Below are 18,538 nucleotides of genomic sequence, written 5' to 3'. Positions count from 1 at the left end.
CACAAAGCAAAAGCCAGTGTCGGGAAGAGTGACCAAACCACTAATCGAGATAGGGGAGTAAATAAAAAAAAAAAGGAAACGGGCATACAGAGTTCCTTTTACTCCTCGCTGTCAATTCTGAAATAATCTCTGCTTTATTCAATTAAAGCAAAGCCCTCTCTGTGTTCTGTTTCCTTTATTTCCTGTTTCAAGAGCGGAATTCTTGTCCTTTTTTTTCAGTCATTCCTCGCCAGGGCTAAATACCTATTTTAGGGGGAAGAGGGCGTGGACCTGCACCGGTCACCAATCAGCGATTTCGCAGTCGCGCTTCTTGGGGTGGGTGGAGGGGGGCTGGCGCGAGGAGACGCAAGGGCTTCCCAGCAGCACTCCGAACGGAGACAGAGGGGGGGTTGGTCTTCGCCCCGCCTCCCCCCGGTCCCCTCGCGTGCGTGCTGGAGGGGGTGGCGTTGCCGGGTGACGGTCTCCGCGGCATCCTTGCGCCCCCCCCCTCCCTCCCACCCCCCGGCGGCTGCGGTGTCCTTGGCACGCGGTTCCCAGGCTCTGGAGGCCGATCCCGACGGGGAGCGAACAGCGCCCGGGGGAAAGGAGGTGACCGTGGCCACTGTCCCGGACTTCCTCTATCACTGGAGCTAAATTGCCGTCCCTGAATCGCTCTCAGCCCCTGCCCTCGTGGGGATGGTTCCTATTTTAGAGTAAAGCCTATTGCAGCTTTTTTTTTTTTTTGGCGGAGGGGGAAGGTTCCTCAGTTTTTGCAGCTAAAAAAGAAGTGCTCCTGTCATAAATAATACTACATTTTGGTGCGTTCCCCGCCCGGGTTATTGCGGTCCCGTCACCTGATGCCTCCCTGCGGCAGCTCTTTCCTTCTGCGAACACGCGGAGCTTTCCTTTCCTTTGCCGCCGGGAGCTCCACATTTTAACACGACTCACTCCCTCGAGCCCCTTTCTCTGCTGGCCGGGAGGAGGGTGGATGTTTGTGTGAGGGGGCCCCGGTTTCCTCCTCCCATGGGAGAGCGCCTCGAGACTCCAGCGCCCCACCACGCCGAGGCCCCTCCAGGATGTTGCTGCTCCGGAGGCTGCTGCGGGTGTCCAACCGGTCCATCTTCGCCTTCATTTTCTTCTTCTCCTTCTCTTCGTCCTGCCTCTACTTCGTCTACGTTGCCCCCGGTATAGGTAAGTGGGTCGGGGCGATTGGGCGATCTCTGTCTACAGCTCTAAGGATTGAGTGTTGGGGTTTCCTCCTTCGCAAGTAAGGGTGTGTATCTTATTTTTTGGTGCTGTGGGGTTTTTTTGTTTCATTTTTTTTCCTGCATCTTATGGTGAAAGGGAACGTTTCGGAACCCATATTAAGGAAGACTCGGAGCTGTTAAAACAAAAATAAAATAAATACCAGTGTGTGATCATTGTCAATCAACCACGATTGAATTAGGGCCTCTAACTTCCTCATAGGGAACCTCCTTCCTTGGAGAAGAAAAGCCCTGTGTCACCTGTGTCCTTCCTTCGATTTGTTCTGTTTCGTGTTGTTTCTAAGCCCCCCCCCATGCTCTTGACAAATGCCTTTTAAAGTAAAGCCGACTGCAGTTTTATATCTGAAACAGGTTGTTGATGTTCCTTTCTTGGGGAACCAGAACAATTTCAGCAGTCACTTTCTGCTGCACCTTACTGCAATTGGTTCATGTGTGCATATTATTGTAATGCCTGAAGAGGTCCTTTCGCTTGCTTGAAGATCTCCTGAAATGGAAATTAACTTGCAAGTCCTTGTCTAGATTGGCTAATGTTTGTCACCTGATATTAGGTTTGACCTGATGAATGAACATTGAGATAGAAAAGATTGTAGAAAGGAAACAATACAATATTTTATTTGATTTATATTTTGCTTTTCAGTACTTCAAAACCTGAAAAAAAGTATTTCAGAACTCATAAATTGCTGGTAACATTTTAATATATTATGCCATTACTTATGGTTCATTGTTTTGGAAGACTTGGGATGCATATTGAGCTAATATTTTCTGTTCCGCAGTGCATACAATATAGTGATCATGAAGATGACGAGTTATTCTAGCCTACAGATTGTTTAACATCAAGATTATAGTAAAATCTAAGCTTTTTGTAAATTGAACATCAGTTTAGTGTGCAGGAAATTGCTAAACTTGTTTATATTATATATTCAGTTTATCATCCTATAAAGACAATTTTTTCTTTAATTCTTATAACTTTATACTTTAGTGGTACAAATGTTTTACCTTTCTGTTTTTGACAGCCTTTTCTTTCTTTCTTTTTGCCCTAACACAACTTGAGTGTTGGAATAAAGGTAACTGAGAAAATGATCATTCATTTTCATGATCAGGAATGTATTATGCTTTCCAAAGGAGCTTGTACATAACTGATGTAGAAATTAAAATAATTCAAAGCTTAAATCAGTTCCAGTGGAAATCAATTACTTCTAAGGGGCAAATATTTTTATATTTTTCATTTAGAGAATAAAGTAAATCAATACGTTTTTGTATAAAACCATTGTGTATTTGCGGACTTTGCGATGATTATACAGTGGTTTGCAAAAGTATTCGGTTCCCTAAAAAAAAGTCAGCAGACTTGTGTGGATTACAGATGACACTTATACTGCTGTAACAGTCTGTGTGTTTTATTGCAAAGCAGTATGCTCTTAAAGTAAAATTTCAAAGTCCCAATTCATGATTTCTCTGCATTTTTTGTAAGATAAAAAAACTGAAAAATGGTGTTTGCATATTCAGCCCCAGTGCTGTGGAAGCTCCAAGTCTACACCGATGACAGATATTGCTCTAACAGTTGGCTTACAACTGGCCTCTACCCAGGGCAAGTGCAGGGGTATTCGGCGCCCTAGGCACCTTCAGCCTTGCGCCACCACCAGCCTGCCCCCGGTCGCAGCCCCGACTCTAGGGGCAGGGACCACATGCTGCCACTCCCCCAACCTCCCCCTCCACCCCAAAAAAAACCACACACAAACACCTGGTCCAGCGGGGAGCCCGGGAGCGATCTGCTGCTCCCAGGTCGTCGGCTGCCACTAACCAAAATGGCGCCGGTGGCCTTCAGCACTACCATGTGACAGGGGCTACCAGTGCCATTGGTTGGCCCCTGTCACATGGTAGGGGCTAAAGGCCACTGGCCATTTTGGTTAGTGGCAGCCGAGGCCCTGGTAGCGGCAGATTACTCCCGGGCCCTCCACTGGACCACCAGGGGGGCGCCGGGAGGGTGGCACGACAGGGGGGGGGGGGGGGGAGGGAGCAGGGTGAGGTGGGGGCTGGGCAGAATTTTGAAGGGGCACTTTTTGCCCTTTCAAAATTCTGCCGCCTGAAGTGGCCGCAAGCGGTGGCGGCGTCCCCTAAGTCTCGGCGCCCTAGGCGCACAGGCCTAGCTCGCCTAGTGGTTCCTTCGGCCCTGCTTCTACCTATTTTATGGACTTTTCCTTAAAAAATTTGTCCAATCCTCTTTTGAACTACACTACATTCATTGCCTTGACCGCATCCTCTGGCAATAGATTTAATGACTTGTGTGCTGAATGAAAAAATACTTCCTACGATTTGTTTAAAATAGTTGTGATTTATATTGTTTGTTCCTGAGGCAATGGAGGGTAGAATGACTTGCTCAAGTTTACAAGGAGCATTGGTGAGATATAAACCTGGTTTGCAGCCCATTGCTCTAACCACTAGGCTTACCCCTCCACTCGTGGAGTGTTCCCTAGCCCGGATATTGTTTGAAAGGGTAAATAATTTCTATTTCCCTATTCTATCCCACTCATTTTATCAATCTCAATCATATCCCTTCTCAGTCATCTCTCTTCCGAGCCAAAGAGCCCTGATCTGTTTAGCCTTCTTCCATAAAGGAGCTTTTCCATTCTCTTTCAGAATTTTTTTTTTTTGTTGCCCTTCTCTGTACCTTTTCTATGTCTGCTATGTCATTTTGAGTTGGGGCAACCAGAGCTACACACAACACTCAAGGTGTAGTTGAATCGTTGATCTATAAAAAGGCATTAGTATATGCTCAGCTTTATTAAGTATTAATTTCCAACTATAAGGATCTATTGCCAAATTCTCCAGCCTTCAGGTGGTGGTGTGAGCTACTTGGATTATCTGTCTAGTCCTCCAAGCCCTGGGCTTCCCTTTAATAGCCATCTTATTTCCTGTAAGAATGGGAGAAAATCCCCAAATCCAGGTATGCCAAGATTGTAGCATCATACCCAAGAAGATTTGAGGCTGCAAAAAGATGTCTCAACAAAGTACTGAGAAAAGGATCTGAATACTTATGCAAATGTGATATTTCATTTTTTTTAAACTTTATACACTTCTACAAACCTGATTTCACGTTGTCATTATGTGATATTGTGTGTAAATTGAGGAGGGAAAAAATGCATATTCATTTGTAATGTAACAAAATGTGGAAAAATGAAGGGGTCTGAATGCACTGTTAGTTGCCATAGCTTGGTCCTATCTTCTGATCTTTGTACTCTGGCTCTATTCCTGTACCCAGAAGACTTCTTCATCACCAGAGTATACTTTCAGGATTCCTGGTATGCTCCAGATCATTGCTCTGGTTCCAAGCTTCAAACTCCTAGTTGTATTGGGGCTACTCCCGTTTCTCAAGCCATGCTGGCCACCAGCACCTTTGGGCTCAAACTGAGGGAAAGGTGGTCTGCATAGGCAGACGCCCAGGTTTTCTGCTTTCGTCATTCTTGGGGCAACCCATAGATGACAAGTTCTGGCCATGTGTTTGACAGCCCAGGGTAAGCTCCTAGGAGAGCTTACTTACCCTGGGCACTTGCTCAAAACACCCTCGCTGGAATCTCTGGATCACAGTGGCGGCAAATGCCTCCTGCTGCTTCTATGCCCTGGCAGCTGTGGAGCATCCGCTTAAGGCGTCCCTGGTGGAGTACTCCTTGCGCTTTTCTGCAGATCCAAAATCCTGCTGGGGCTTTCTGAATCTGTGGTCTATAGTCTACTCTGCAGGCTGCCTATTTTCCTCACCATAAGTCAAGAGTAGCATACACAATATTGCTTCTGCCCAGGGGGTGGCTCTGGCCCTTTTTGACACAGGTCACATTTCACTGATAGAGCAAAGGATTCTGAAGCTGTACCAGCAAGTTTGGTTGTTGCTCTTAACCAGAGTTCTAGCGATGTGGAGTTATCTGCAGCATCTTGGTTCCATGGTGGCAGCCTTAGTTCTGGTGCTTTGGGCTAGAGCTCACTTGAGGCCTCTGCAGAGAAAATTGTTGTCAGAATTACTTTGTCTGCTTGTTCCAAAAGCAATCAGGAACAGTTTGTGGTGGTGGCTGGATTCCAAGAACATGCGGATTAGTTATGGATCTCGAACCTCTGGTCTGGGTTACTGTAACTACAGATGCATGTCAGGCTGGGGTGCTCACTGTCTGGGTCAAGTGGCTCAAGGTTGTTGGTCAGTGAAGGAATCCAGGTGTTCCATCAATCTTTGAGATGAGAGCCATTAATTTGGCTCTCCTTTACTTTGCTTTGCACTTAAGAGGTCAGGTGGTCTGAGTTCTGACTGACAATGTCATGGCTGTGTTGACTGTACATAAGAACACAAGATTTGCCATACTGGGTTAGACAAATCCATCAGGCACAGTATCCTGTTTCCACCAATGGCCTATCCAGAATATAAGTACCTGGTAAGATCCCAAAAAAGTCAATAGATTTCATACTACTTATCACAGGGATATGCAGTGGATTTCCCGAAGTCCACCTTACTAATGGTAAATGGATATTTTTCTAGGAAATTTCCAACCCCTTTTTTTAAACCTAGCTACACTATCACCTTTTACCAAATCCTTTAGCAACAAATTTGAGTTTAATGTGTTGAGTAAAAACATATTTTCTTATTTACCGTAAATGTATTACCTTCATTATGTCCCCTAGCTTTTGTACTTTTTGAAAGAGTAAACAACTGATTCGTATTTACCTATTCCACTTCACTCATTTTGTAAACTTCTGATGGAATATCCTGCTTAGATGGTCTGAGTGCACATTCACAACACCTGGGAGATAGGTGTCTTGCAACGTGATTGAGTGCTGGGCAGCCCAATCCAGAATGGTTATCGCTTCTTTGCAGAGTTTCCATGAACCGGATCCTCCTTTGTTGATGTAGAAAATGGCCACTTGATAGTCCGTGTGAACCATGACTCTCTTACCCCGAACCTGATCCATAAAGATGAGTAGGGCATTCCTGATTGCTCGAAGCTCCAGGAAGTTTATCTGTGGAGCACTCTCTCTCTGATGGTGACCATAGACCTTGCGTTTGAAGGGGCCTAAATGGGCTCCCTATCCCATGTGCGAAACATCCGTGGTGAGGATTATTTCGTGGGGCGGCATGCGGAATAAGGCACCTGTTGTAAGCATTCGTGGGTGCAGCCACCAAGCTACGTCCCTGCGCGTGGCCTGGGTGAGGTAGACTGTGTCCAACAAGGGTTATCGATACTGAGTCCATTGTGCCTTGAGACTCCACTGCAGGCGACTCGTGTAGTCTGGTGTGAGGAACCATGTAGATGGCCGCCACCACCATGTGGCCCAGAATTGTGAAGATCTGGTGGGCCGAGTGGATTGTAATCGCCTGGCCAGTATGCGTAGGGTGTCTGCCCGCTCACTGGGCAAGATTGCTCTGCTTGTCAGGGTGTTGAATTTTGCTGCTATGAACTGTAGGATTTGTGTTGGCTGGAGACTGGATTTCTTGTAACTTATCACTAGTCCCAGCCCCTTAAGGCAGTCAATTTGATTTCTTCAGATGTTTCTGAAGGGCTAGGGTATCTGAGGCTACTAGCAACCAATCATCCAGGTAAGGAAAAAGTTGGACTCCTTGTCATTGGAGGTGGACCATCACAACTGCAAGACATTTGGTAAACACTCGGGGGGCAGAAAACAGGCCAAAAGGAAGCACCTTGTACTGGTAGTGCTGCCCATTGGACTGAAAGCACAGGTACCGCCACGAGGAGCTGTGTATGGGAATGTGGGAGTAGGCGTTATTGAGATATAGGGAGCACATCCAGTCCCTGGGCTGCAGGAACGGTGGGATCGTCTTTAGGGATGTCATCTTGAATTTCTCCTTGAGGAAGAATTTAAGCTGTCTGAGGGCTAGGATGGGACGAATGCCTCCTAACTTCTTGGGAATGAGGAAATACAGGGAATAGAACCCCCTTGCCCCGTTGATGTGGTGGAATGACCTGGATGGCATGTTGGGCGAGTAGCGAGGCGAGCTCGGCCTGGAAGAACTGCAATTTTGAAAGACCTTTGGATGGAACGACAAGCCGGGAAAGCATAGAGGTATGCTTGAATTTGAGTTGGTAACCTTAACGAACAATGTTCAGTACCCGTCGGTTGGATGTTATCGCAGATCAGGCATTGAAAAACTGTGATATTCTGCCCCCCACTGGGGTCAACAAGGGTGGCCCTGCTGATTTTAAAAACTCTGCGGGGGCTTCATTGCAGAGGTAGTTGGTTGTTGCTGCTGGCCTCTGTGTCTGCCTCTTTGCTGTGGTTGTTGGGCCTGCTGACGATGTAGCTGGTAAGCCAAGCTTCTGTACAATGGATAAGGGCAGAATGGACACCCTTGGAAGGTGGGCTTATGGTAATCTGGGTAGTACCTATTCACGCCTGCAAACTGGTCTGCTGGAGAGGCCAAGGACAGGACACCTGCTACATTCTGTTCCTTGAACAGTGAGACTGTCTTCCGCAGCTTGTCCCCGAACAGGTTGTCTCCTATGCAGGAGAGGTCCACCAGCTTCTCATGAGCCCACTCCCTAATTGCACTGTCCCTTAACCAGGCTAGACGAGCCGCTATGGCTTATGATGACGTCTCAAATGATTCCTAGATGGTGCGAAGGAGGTGTTGCAACCCCTCTTCCATGTCCAACACTGGCTGCTGTAATCTTGCGGGTGAGGAACCGTCACTGAACAGAGGTTTCAGTGATTGGAGGCACTTATAAAGATACTGGGTGATGTAAAATTGGTGTTGTATCTTGGCCCTTAGCATGGTGGAATGAAAGGACTGCTTTTCAAAATCATCCAGATAGCGATTGTCCTTTCCCAGGGGCGTACTTGAATGGAGCCTCATCTTAGCATTGCTTAATGGCAGATTCCAATACACTGGAGGCATGTGCGAGTTGAGGAGAGGTACAGTATGGTGACTGCCTCATCCTGAACTTGAGGTCTATTTTCCTGGAAGTCAGTTAAGTGGAGAAGGGCGATTTCCAAGTCCTTTCTAAGACGGCATCCAGAACTCCATGGGAGGGGGAGGGTTGTAGGTTTGGCCGGCATTTTAAAGATCTTCAATATTCCCAAGACCTCAGCCCTCTGGTCCGGGATCTTTTTGGTCTCAATATTGAGATTCACTTCTATCTTTTCAATGAACTTTGAATAAGAGAGATCCTCAGGTGGGGAGGAGGGCCCAGGCAACTCCTCGAGTGGGTCTGACGGCATCCCTGTGCATGACCCTGGTGAAGGGGGGGGGGGGGGGGGCGAGTCCTGCAAATGTGAACTGGGCTGGGGGGAGAATTGGGGCAGAGATGAACATATGTTCCTTGGAGCCTTCCCCTGTGGACCCTGTGCTTCCTCCTTAGGAGGGCCTTCTCCAGATGATGCACTTAAATGGAGGTGGTCCTGGCCACGGGATTCCAGGGATGCAGAGTCCAGAGAGGACCACTAAAATTTGAGAGATGGCTTGCTCTGCCAGAACTTTCCTTTGGGAACTGAGGGGACCCACAGTTTCGGCTACTCGTCCTCTTGCTTTCAGGGAGGTGATCCACCTCTGGAGGCACCAGGAATGGCGGCAAATAGTATATCAGAATGTGGTCCCCGGGGTCGGTAGGTCAGTGGGGTGTAACATCGGTGGAAGGCAGATTCACTCCTTGAGTGGCATCATCATCAATCTGTGTGTACTCTGACATCTCCTCCTACGGATTGATGATGATGCCTCGGAGTCCGGATAGTCGGACAGGGACACAACATCTGAGTGTTCCTTTCCATGCCTTTGTTCTGAAGTGGAGACCTTCGGGGAGGCCCATGGTACCTTTCTCGAGCCATGCTGATGCTTTTGCGTCATTGGTTGTGTCGGAGGGGGTATTTGGATACGGTGCAGCATGCGCCGAAGCTTGATCAAGAAGTGGGTCCCTCAGTGCGTTGTAGGATTGTGAGCTGCTTTGTGTGTTGGTGTGCTGATCTCCTGACACGTGTTTGGAGCGATCATTTGGCGTCTGTGTCCTATCTGACTTGAGGCTCGTGGTAGTGGCTCAGATAGCCCAGGTGCTAGGGGCACGGGCATCTTTTTTTTTTTTCATGCCCTTACCTTGAGGCCTCAGGGAGGAGGCTCTCTTTCTGTCTTCGGGCCGTTCCGTGCTGGGCCCTGGAGAGGAGTAGGACTCTGGTGGGGCATAAGAGCCCCCATTTTCCTCCATCAGCCTCGTGATCTTGTGTGCTCTCTGCCACTGGGCCCAGGGGGACATACGACCAGAGTCGTGGCAAGATGACTGGTCGTGGTCCGGCCCAGGCAGATAAAATAGTAATTGTGGCTATCCGTGATTGTCATCACTTTGCCGCACTGGCAATATTTGAAGCCAGGTGGTCTTGGCTGCATGTTAGCACTTAAAAATGCTGCTGTTTTCTTCTTCCTTCCTTTGGTTTTACTGAGGAGAGTAAGAGAATAACGCTCTGTGTGTGTTCAGTGCGGGGAAAAACAGATTGAGGTACGAAAGGACACTAGTCCATGTGGGAAGATGCATGCAGCCGTACAGAGCAAAGCTCTGTACAGCTCGGAGAAGCTCCTCCTTGAGGCTGCCCGGAGGACGTCCCAGACATCCTTGCTAATTCAGCCCTGCTACCAATGGGAAATATCCTCAATGATGCGTAGATCTGTTTTCCGGGTGGTGAAGTCCAATGTAGAACCTTGTATTGTGAAGCAATAATTTTGGTTGCTCTTCCTTACATGCATCATTTTATACATTAAATGTCATCTTCCATTTGGATGCCCTGTCTCGCAAGGTCCTCTTGCAATTTGTCACAATACTCTTGAGATTTATCAAATTTGAATAATTTTGTATCAGCAAATCTGATCACCTTACTGCTTGTTCCCATTTCTAGAGCATTTATAAATATGTTGAAAAGCAGTTCCCCAGTATAGATTTCTGGGGAACTTCACTATTCACTGTTCTTCATTGAGAATACTGACCCTTTAGCCATCTCTTTGTTTTTTCTATTTTTTCTTTTTAACCAGTTCTCAATCCACAGTAGAACACTTTGTCCTATCCCATAATTGTTTAATTTTCTCGCGTCTCTCATGAGGTACTTGTTAAACACTTTCTGAAAATCCAGATGCATAATATCAACTAGCGCGCCTTTTATCCTCATGTTTATTCACTTCCCCTCCCCCCCCCAAAAAAAAAAACAAAACATAGGTAGCAGATTGGTGAGGCAAGACTTCCCTTTGGCTAAATCCATATTTACTTTATCCCATTAAATTTTGACTATATATCAGTAATTTTGTTTGTTTTTCTTTTTCTTCCTGCTAAACCAGCCATTATGTATGAGATTTCCCTCTTTCACAGCTGATGGAGACAGAGAACACACCTCTTTTTTATGACCTCATTCAGGGCTATAGATCAGGTGTGGTCCTAGTTCAATTCAATAGTTTGTCTCCTGGTCACTGGGGACACAAGAAGAAGATGTTAAACTCCCAGAGATAGGATATGGCTCTGGCCTGGTTGAATCCTAAATGCTCCTGGGACAACAACTTCTAGGGATTGATTTACTCAGTGGAAGTTTTCTCCCAGGGCTTATCCTGGTCAAGCTCCTGAAGGTTATCCTAGTACCCTTGGGGGTCTGAGGAACTTCTAATAAACTGTTCCTGATCCATGGGAACATGGTAGTCCTTAAGTTGGGGGGGGGGGGAGAAAGGGCCTGCAGGACTGCCCTCTCTTGCTTTGCTTCTCACCCCCTCTCTCTCCAATGATGGCAGAAAGAAAAGGCCTTAGGCTTGGAAGAACAGAAATGAGATGAGCTGGGTCTGCTTAGCAGCCAGCAGGGGTTCCCTGTAAGTGGTGAATAGTGGCTCTGCTGTTTTATTTCCTTGGGGGAGGAAAGTCAGTGTTGAGGGCTTGCTTCATTTGCCTTGATTCCTATTTGTGGGTCTGCAACAGCTGAATGTCTATGCGCACTGTGGGGGAGGGGAAGCTTAAGTCACCACAGCCGTGCCTTGTTTGTTTTTCCTTGCTGTTTCTGGGGTATTGCAGACATGCATAGAGGGACAAAATGCTCTGTCTGTGGGTATGAGCAGGACCCTAGCTTTGTGGAATCCTCCTGCCTAGCCTGTGAAGGAGAACCGAGCAGGAAGTCTTAGGGGTAAGACAATAATTCAAGCTAGGGAAGTGCAATCGAGATCAGAATTGGTGATTGCACCAGAACAGCTGCTGCAGGTTCTAAACATCCGTGCTCCATCAGGGGAACTGAATCCTCTTCCTCCGTTTGTAGGCCTGTTAGGGAGCAGCCCCAATATAGATCTGAGGGAGACTTGGCCCCTCTAAGTGCCCAGGGGAGCCAGAAGGATCCCTGGCAGGAAACATTGGCTCCAGACTTTATTATGCAATGCAAAGAACTTATCTAGTCATGCAGGATCCTGCACATCGTCCTACTTTCGATGCTTTAAGGGATAACTTGCCTCGTAAGGGCAGCAAGGTCAAGGAAAAGCCTAGAGCTCTCTTCAAAGGGGTATTCAAGTCCCCGTACTTCCAAGGAAGTGACATGGGAGTGGGGAGACTAATCCTGAGGCTCCTCAGAGGATTCTCAGGAGGAGGAATTTTTATCACATGAAGATGACTCCACAGTAGTACTCCTATTCGGGGGAAAAAGGAGCTGGCAGCCCTCCTTTCCAGTGTAGTGGCTGCTCTAGGGATGTCAGCTTCTCCTGTGGAAGACCTGGCTGAAGGGGATCCTATCCTTCAGGGTATTAGGAAGCCATCAAAAGCATTTCCCTCGTACAGCGCCCTTAGGTATATGGTCCTTATCGACCCTGCAGGGGGTGTAAGGCGGAAAGAGTTTTAAGAAAAATCTACCACTGGGGGGAGAAGAATAGCCTCCTCAGAATTCCCTGAATCGCTGCTTTGATCTCAGCAGTTACACGCAAGACCACCATTCTGGTAGAAAGAGGTTCAGCATGTTTGCACTCCGCAAGATAGGAAACTAGAAGCCTTCCTAAAACCGGCTTTTATAACGCATGTAGTGGCCCCACGGGCCTCCATTTACAAAGACTATGTGGCCGAGCTGCACTGTGTTGGGTCCAACAGCTCCCAAACAGCCCAGAATTGTCCCTTCTAGAATTAGCTTTAGCATTACTGTCTGACAATATGTATGATATTGTAAGAATGGTCTCCAGGGCTCTGGCCCCAGAGGAAGTGGCCAGTAGACTTTTTTATAGCTGCACAATTGGGCGACAGACTCCACATCAAAGTCTCACGTGTGTAAGTTCCTTTTCAAAGGTAGTCTCTTCTTCGGAGAAGATCTAGAAAAGCTAGTGAATGATCTGAGGGACTCAAAACCTCAGAGGCTTTCTGAAGATTAAAGCATGCAGCATTACAAAGTCTCAGATCTCTCTTCCTTGAACGTCCAGATAGTAGCCATTGCATGCTTATAGGGGTCTGATTAAAGGCACTCCATTAGCTGCACATCCAGACATAGGGTACTTTCCTGATAGGGGTAATGTGTATTAGGCCAGTGGGATCTCAACTTGGTGCTAAGGACCTTGGTCCAGCTGCTTTTTTGAGTCAATAAAACATCCAGTAAAGACTTGTTTCTGCTAGATGTATCTCAGAGCTGCAGGCCCTGTCCTGCAGAGTATTGTGGTTCTCTTAAAATAGCTGCTTATAGCCAACAGCTGGAGAGAAAAGGTGTGGGTTTGTGGGGGTTTTTTTTTGTTTTTTTTTTTAATTTAAATGCTATAAGGTGGCACCTTTTTGAGAGGCAGAGTGCCATGCAAGGCATCAACAAAAACTCCCTCTCAAATAATTGTGCTGATAACACAGCTTTATATAGAATTTTTACCTGTACCTTTACACCCCCAAACTAGGTTACAGGATTGTCAAAATTTCTGTGATTAGATTTCTATTATAAACAAATAATCTGAATGGCCATATGGTAATTTGCTCTTGGACTCCATGTTAAATAACATTTACACACAAGGCAAGGTTATCTATGGCTCACAATTAGTTGGAATGTCAGCTGGCGTCGTACCTGTTGAAGAATGTGCTATAATCTTTGGAATGTCAACTGGCCTTGCTTTTGTTCAAAATGTTCTATAATCTTGTAGTTCAGCATCTTTATTAAACTTAAGAGTCTGTGTGTCTAAGAAAACAAGTCCAAGGCTGAAGCACAAATGTCATGCTTAAAATGTTGTAATTATACAATTTACCAATGATCAAAAATCAAAAACTTAGGAGAACAAGAATAACTTCATATGTAACAAATTTTCACTGTTTCTTCCCTGCTTTCCTTTACAAGCCATGTCTATAATGGGGTTGTAAGCACCACAACAAGAGATCCTTATTTAGTAATTTTGCAAGATTTGGTTTTCTTTCACCCAGCCTCATCTGTTTTTTTTTTTTTTTGTTTTTTTTTCCCCCCAATGTAATATTTATATTTCATGTGATCCAATCAGTATCCCTTCCCATCCTTCAGCAGTAGTGACTGTGAGGGAAAAGAGAGCCTATAACTGTTAAATGTATGACAGATTCTCTTGAGAGATCCGATGGTAATAAATATTTTAGGAAAACAGACAAACTCTTTGTGTTTGGCGGCATGCAGAAAGGAGAAGCAGCCTCTGAGGCCACCATAGCTAGATGGGTTAAGAAGATAATCTTGTCTGCCTACCTACTGACAGGGAAATGGTGAATAAAACAGAAAATGTCATAATGCCTCTCTATTGCTCTATGGTGAGACTGCACCTTGAGTACTGTGTGCAATTCCGGTTGCTGCATCTCAAAAAAGATATAGTTGCACTGGAGAAGGGTGACCAAAATGATAAAGGGAATGGAACTGCTAAAGAGGTTAGGGCTGTTCAGCTTGGAGAAAAGACAGCTGAAGGGGGGATATGATAGAGATCTATAAAATCATGAGAGGTCTAGAACAGGTAAATGTGAATCAGTTACTTACTCTTTCTGATAATAGGACTAGGGAGCACTCCCATGAAGTTAGCAAGTAGCACATTTAAAACAAATCAGAAAATTCTTTCACTCACCACACAATTAAGCTATGGAATTTGTTGCTGGAGGATGTGGTTAGTGTAGCTTGGTTTAAATATGGTTTGGATAAGTTCCTGGAGAAGTCCATTAACCGCTGTTAATCAAGTTGACTTAGGGAGTAGCTACTGCTAGTACTGGGATTAGTAGTATGGGATCTATTTAATGTTTGGGTACTAGCCAGGTACTTGTGACCTGAATTGGTCACTGTTGGAGACAGGATACTGGGCTTGATGGACCTTCGATCTGACCCAATATGGCAACTTCTTACGTTCTTACTGTCAGGTAAGCAGCTTCCGGTAGCATTCCATGCCCATTCTACAAGGGCACAAGCATCATACTGGATAGAGAAGACTTTGGCCTCTCTAGAGGAAATTTTGCATGGCAGCTATGAGGTCGTCTTTGCACTTTTTGTAAAACAGATTGGACATATGGGCCAAGGCAGAAGCTACCTTTTGGGGCAGGGATCATTAAGACAGCCTTCTCTTCTTCCCACCCCAGCAAGGAGTAGTTTTGGTAACTCCCATACTGTATGTAATGACTGGCCTACCAGGAAGAAAAGGAAGGTTATGTTTTTACCTGATAATTTTCTTTGCTGGAGACCTGTTAGACTAGTCAGGAACCCACCCAGGAACACTGGATTAATTAGGGTATTATCATGTAACACACTCATTTTTCTAAAGGTGCTCGTTCTCTCTTTCACTGATAGCAACTTTTCTCACTCAGATCAGCTATGTGGACCATATGACAGGTCCATTGAGATTTGTGTCTCTTCCTCTGAATCATTAATTTAAATATTCCTTCTGGCATGAATATCTGCCTTACATCGTTCTCAGGAAATGATTGAAGAACTCCTTTAATATATCTATTATGGTCTTGTCTCCCTTAGTGCCGCCTTATCCATTGGTCATCTAATGTCCAGCTGACTCCGCAGGTCTTTTGCTTCAAATTTACTTGAAAATGTGGAAGCAAACACTCATAATAATAATAAAAAAAACAACCAACAAGCTTATTTTCAAATTCTCTTTGCCTTCCTTATCAATGCTTTGCATTTGTTAGTGCCTATGCTATAGTTTTTCATTCAGATCCTGTTTCCATTTTTTGAAAGAAGTTTTTAATTACAATAGTCTCATTCACCTTACCTTTTAACGATGTTGGCAGTCATTTAGCTTTCTTTCCACCTGTTTTAATGCATGGAATATATCTGATCTGGGCTTCCAAGACAGAAGTACACCCATAAAGGGCATTACAACAGTGTAGTCTGGACAGAATAAAATGCATATACTAACTTCTCTAAATCCTTCTTTGTAAAATATCAAACCAAATAAAAACATCTTTGCACTACTGCAAACATTTTGGTCATACATTGCTAATTTAAAATCCAATCTGACCCCCGAAAGAGTCAAACATTTTTAAGGCAGATTTTCATGTACATTAGTTCTGGAAAAATATTCAAATATTGATGTATCCTACATTTCCAAAAGTGTTTCAGTTTCTGAGGATTTAACTTAACTTGATTGAAAGATCATAAACTTGCAATTGCATTTACTTAAAATTCTTCTGTTCTGCCGATATCAGACCAGTTTAGTGTTGACCAGTCAACTATTGCAAGTTTATCAGTGTTATTATTCGAATCTGTTTTCCATGTTTTCCAAGTTCTATAACCTTGTTATATGTACCGCCTCTTGGCATAATTTTTATGTTTCAATGTAAACCGATGTGATCTGTATTTTAATACAGGAACACCGGTATATAAAAATCCAAAAATAAATAAATAAATATTGTATAACTCTGTAAAACCCACAAGCTGAACATCAGCATAAAAATACAGATTAAAACAAGGATCATTAATTAAATAGCTAAAGGAGCCAGATAAAGATTAAAAAATAAAATCAAACCTAAAATGGAGTCTTGCAGTACTGCATAGCACAATGGATGAACAGCAGAAGTATTTTGATCCCAATTAAAACTAAATACACAATTAATAAGATAAAACCATTTTCCCATCTCTTCCAGTGGATTAAGTAGGTAATGATTTATGAAATGGAATGCCACTGACATACTGAGCAAAATCAGTAGAGCATCCTTATCTGAATCAGCTCTGACACTATTCTCATTTAACATCATAGCTGTTTCAGTGCTAAAACCTTCCCTAAACCTTGTTTGTAAGGCATTAACCTTAATCAGAAAATCAGAGAGCTAATTATAGACCATCTTTCCATGATCTTAGTTATATTAGAAATCAGTCTTAATTGATCCAAATTAATGCACTTGAAAATAGGCTAAGGCCTGTTCTGGTATAGACAGTAACGTACCTTGCACAAGACTAGTATTTTGCAATCATAGTAAAATATGGAATAGGACAGAGTTCGACATTTTTAACAAGCTTGGTTGAAATGGGATCAAATGCAGAAGTAGTTGCTCTCAGTTCCCAGAAACTGTTTGCACTCCAAACTCAGAGATTTTAAGTTGAGACATCTACTAAACAAAAGATAAAATTAGTTCTTACTTGATAAGTTTCCTTTCCTTGAATCCAGTTAGACAAGTCCACATGTGGGGGTTATGCTCACTGACCAGAACAGACTCACTGACATCATCCTTGTATGAATTTGTGCTGACCTCAGCCTATCAGTATTACCAGTAACAAGTTAACTGGATACTTGAGAACCCACACTACACTTTTTTTTTTTTTTTTTTAATTAGAAGTCTCAAACAAGAAAAAGTAAGACTAACTCCATAAACAACTCACCTGCACTTCAAACAACACAGAGTACATCAAGTTTCTGCAATACAACCCAGAACAGAACAAGAGACAGGCAGAGAAACTGGAAGGTTCCGAATTGGTCTAACTAGATTCAAGGAAAGGAAATTTATCAGGTAAGAGCTAAAACTTCACCTTCCTCATCATCCAGTCAGACCAATCCAGATGAATTGGATGTACCCAAGCTGTTCCTGAATAGGGTGGGAACCTGCCAAACCCACTCTCATCACCTTAGCGGCAAAGGCAGTAACTTGCTTAGCCCCCACATCTAAAACAATGCTTTGAAAAAGTATGCAAGATGCCAAAGTTGCTTCCTTGCAGATAACTCACGAAGAAACCGATTGCAACTCAGCCCATGAAGTCACCTGTAATCTAGTAAAGTGAGCCCTAACCCACAGGTCAATATAGTAAAGTGCGGCCGCGGTTACCCCGCTCCTAACCCGCTTTCTACTCACTTTCCGGCCGCGTTAGCCCTTCCTGCGATACACAATCCCCTTTAACCGATTCTTACCACCTCTTTAAATCAGTGGGTAACCCCTTCTGCCCGCGGCATGTATATTAGATGTAAACGATCAAATTAGCTATTCCCTCCCATACAGTAACGCGCGCCCCGACTATCGCTTTTTTACCCTGCTGTTTTGCCGCGCGTTTAACCTGGTAACTTACCGCCTACCCTTACCCCTGCGTTAGAGGCAGGGGTAAGGGTAGGTGGCAAACTTTCCCCCAGCCCCCGCTCACCTGCCCTGGCCGCGTCAATGTGTGCTGGTCTCCGGGGCAGCCCCAGTCCTCTCCCCCCTCCTCCCGAAGCAACGAAAGCGGAAAAAAAATCTGAAAAAGCGAAAAAAAAAAAAAGTAGCAACGAAGTGGACGGCTCTCCTAAGCTCGGGATTGCCAGTCCTCTCTCCCCTCCTCCCGAAGCAAGGCGCGAAAAGCAGCCTTGCTTCGGGAGGAGGGGAGAGAGGACTGGCAGTGTAAAGCAACGACTTACTTTTTTCGCAGCCCTCCTCCGGAGACGGACATCAGCGGAGATGGACCACGGCTCCCCTGCCTCCCGGCGAAGATGGATGCCTGCACGGGCGAAAGCGGCCCCTGTGCGTGCAGTTGGGCCGCTCAAGGCGTGACGTCACATGTGACGCCAAACGTCGTGACGTCACGCCTTGAGCGGCCCAATTGCACGCACAGGGGCCGCTTTCGCCCGTGCAGGCATCCATCTTCGCCGGGAGGCAGGGGAGCCGTGGTCCGTCTCCGCCGATGTCCGTCTCCGGAGGAGGGCTGCGAAAAAAGTAAGTCGTTGCTTTACACTGCCAGTCCTCTCTCCCCTCCTCCCGAAGCAAGGCTGCTTTTCGCGCCTTGCTTCGGGAGGAGGGGAGAGAGGACTGGCAATCTCGAGCGTAGGAGAACCGTCCACTTCCTGGTACCTGTCATTTCAAATGTCATTTGAATTGACAGATACCAGCGTGTCCGTGAAGTGTTAGGCCAGCGCACCCAGGATACTGTATAGCGCTCTATACAGTAAAATGGGT

General features: G+C 45.3%; 1 protein-coding gene across 3 annotated transcripts in view; it reads left to right on the top strand.

Moving 5' to 3' along the window:
- Positions 1 to 258: 258 nt before the first annotated feature.
- B4GALT6 (beta-1,4-galactosyltransferase 6) overlaps positions 259 to 18,538 on the top strand; it is a 256,834-nt gene continuing 238,554 nt past the window's right edge. The window contains exons 1-2 of one of the 3 annotated variants that reach the window (XM_029591179.1): positions 262 to 1,170; positions 16,958 to 17,131. Coding sequence is in view for 2 of the 3 variants with exons in the window: in XM_029591180.1 (XP_029447040.1) it covers positions 1,056 to 1,170 (115 nt within the window). In the remaining variant the exon portion in view is untranslated. Of the gene's footprint in view, positions 1,171 to 16,957; positions 17,132 to 18,538 lie in introns of all 3 variants that reach the window. The other 2 variants (XM_029591180.1, XM_029591178.1) reach the window with 2 other exon arrangements.

Source organism: Rhinatrema bivittatum, chromosome 2, assembly GCF_901001135.1.
Source record: "Rhinatrema bivittatum chromosome 2, aRhiBiv1.1, whole genome shotgun sequence".
In the NCBI taxonomy this organism is placed as follows: domain Eukaryota; kingdom Metazoa; phylum Chordata; class Amphibia; order Gymnophiona; family Rhinatrematidae; genus Rhinatrema; species Rhinatrema bivittatum.
This window is presented reverse-complemented; position numbering and strand designations above follow the sequence as displayed.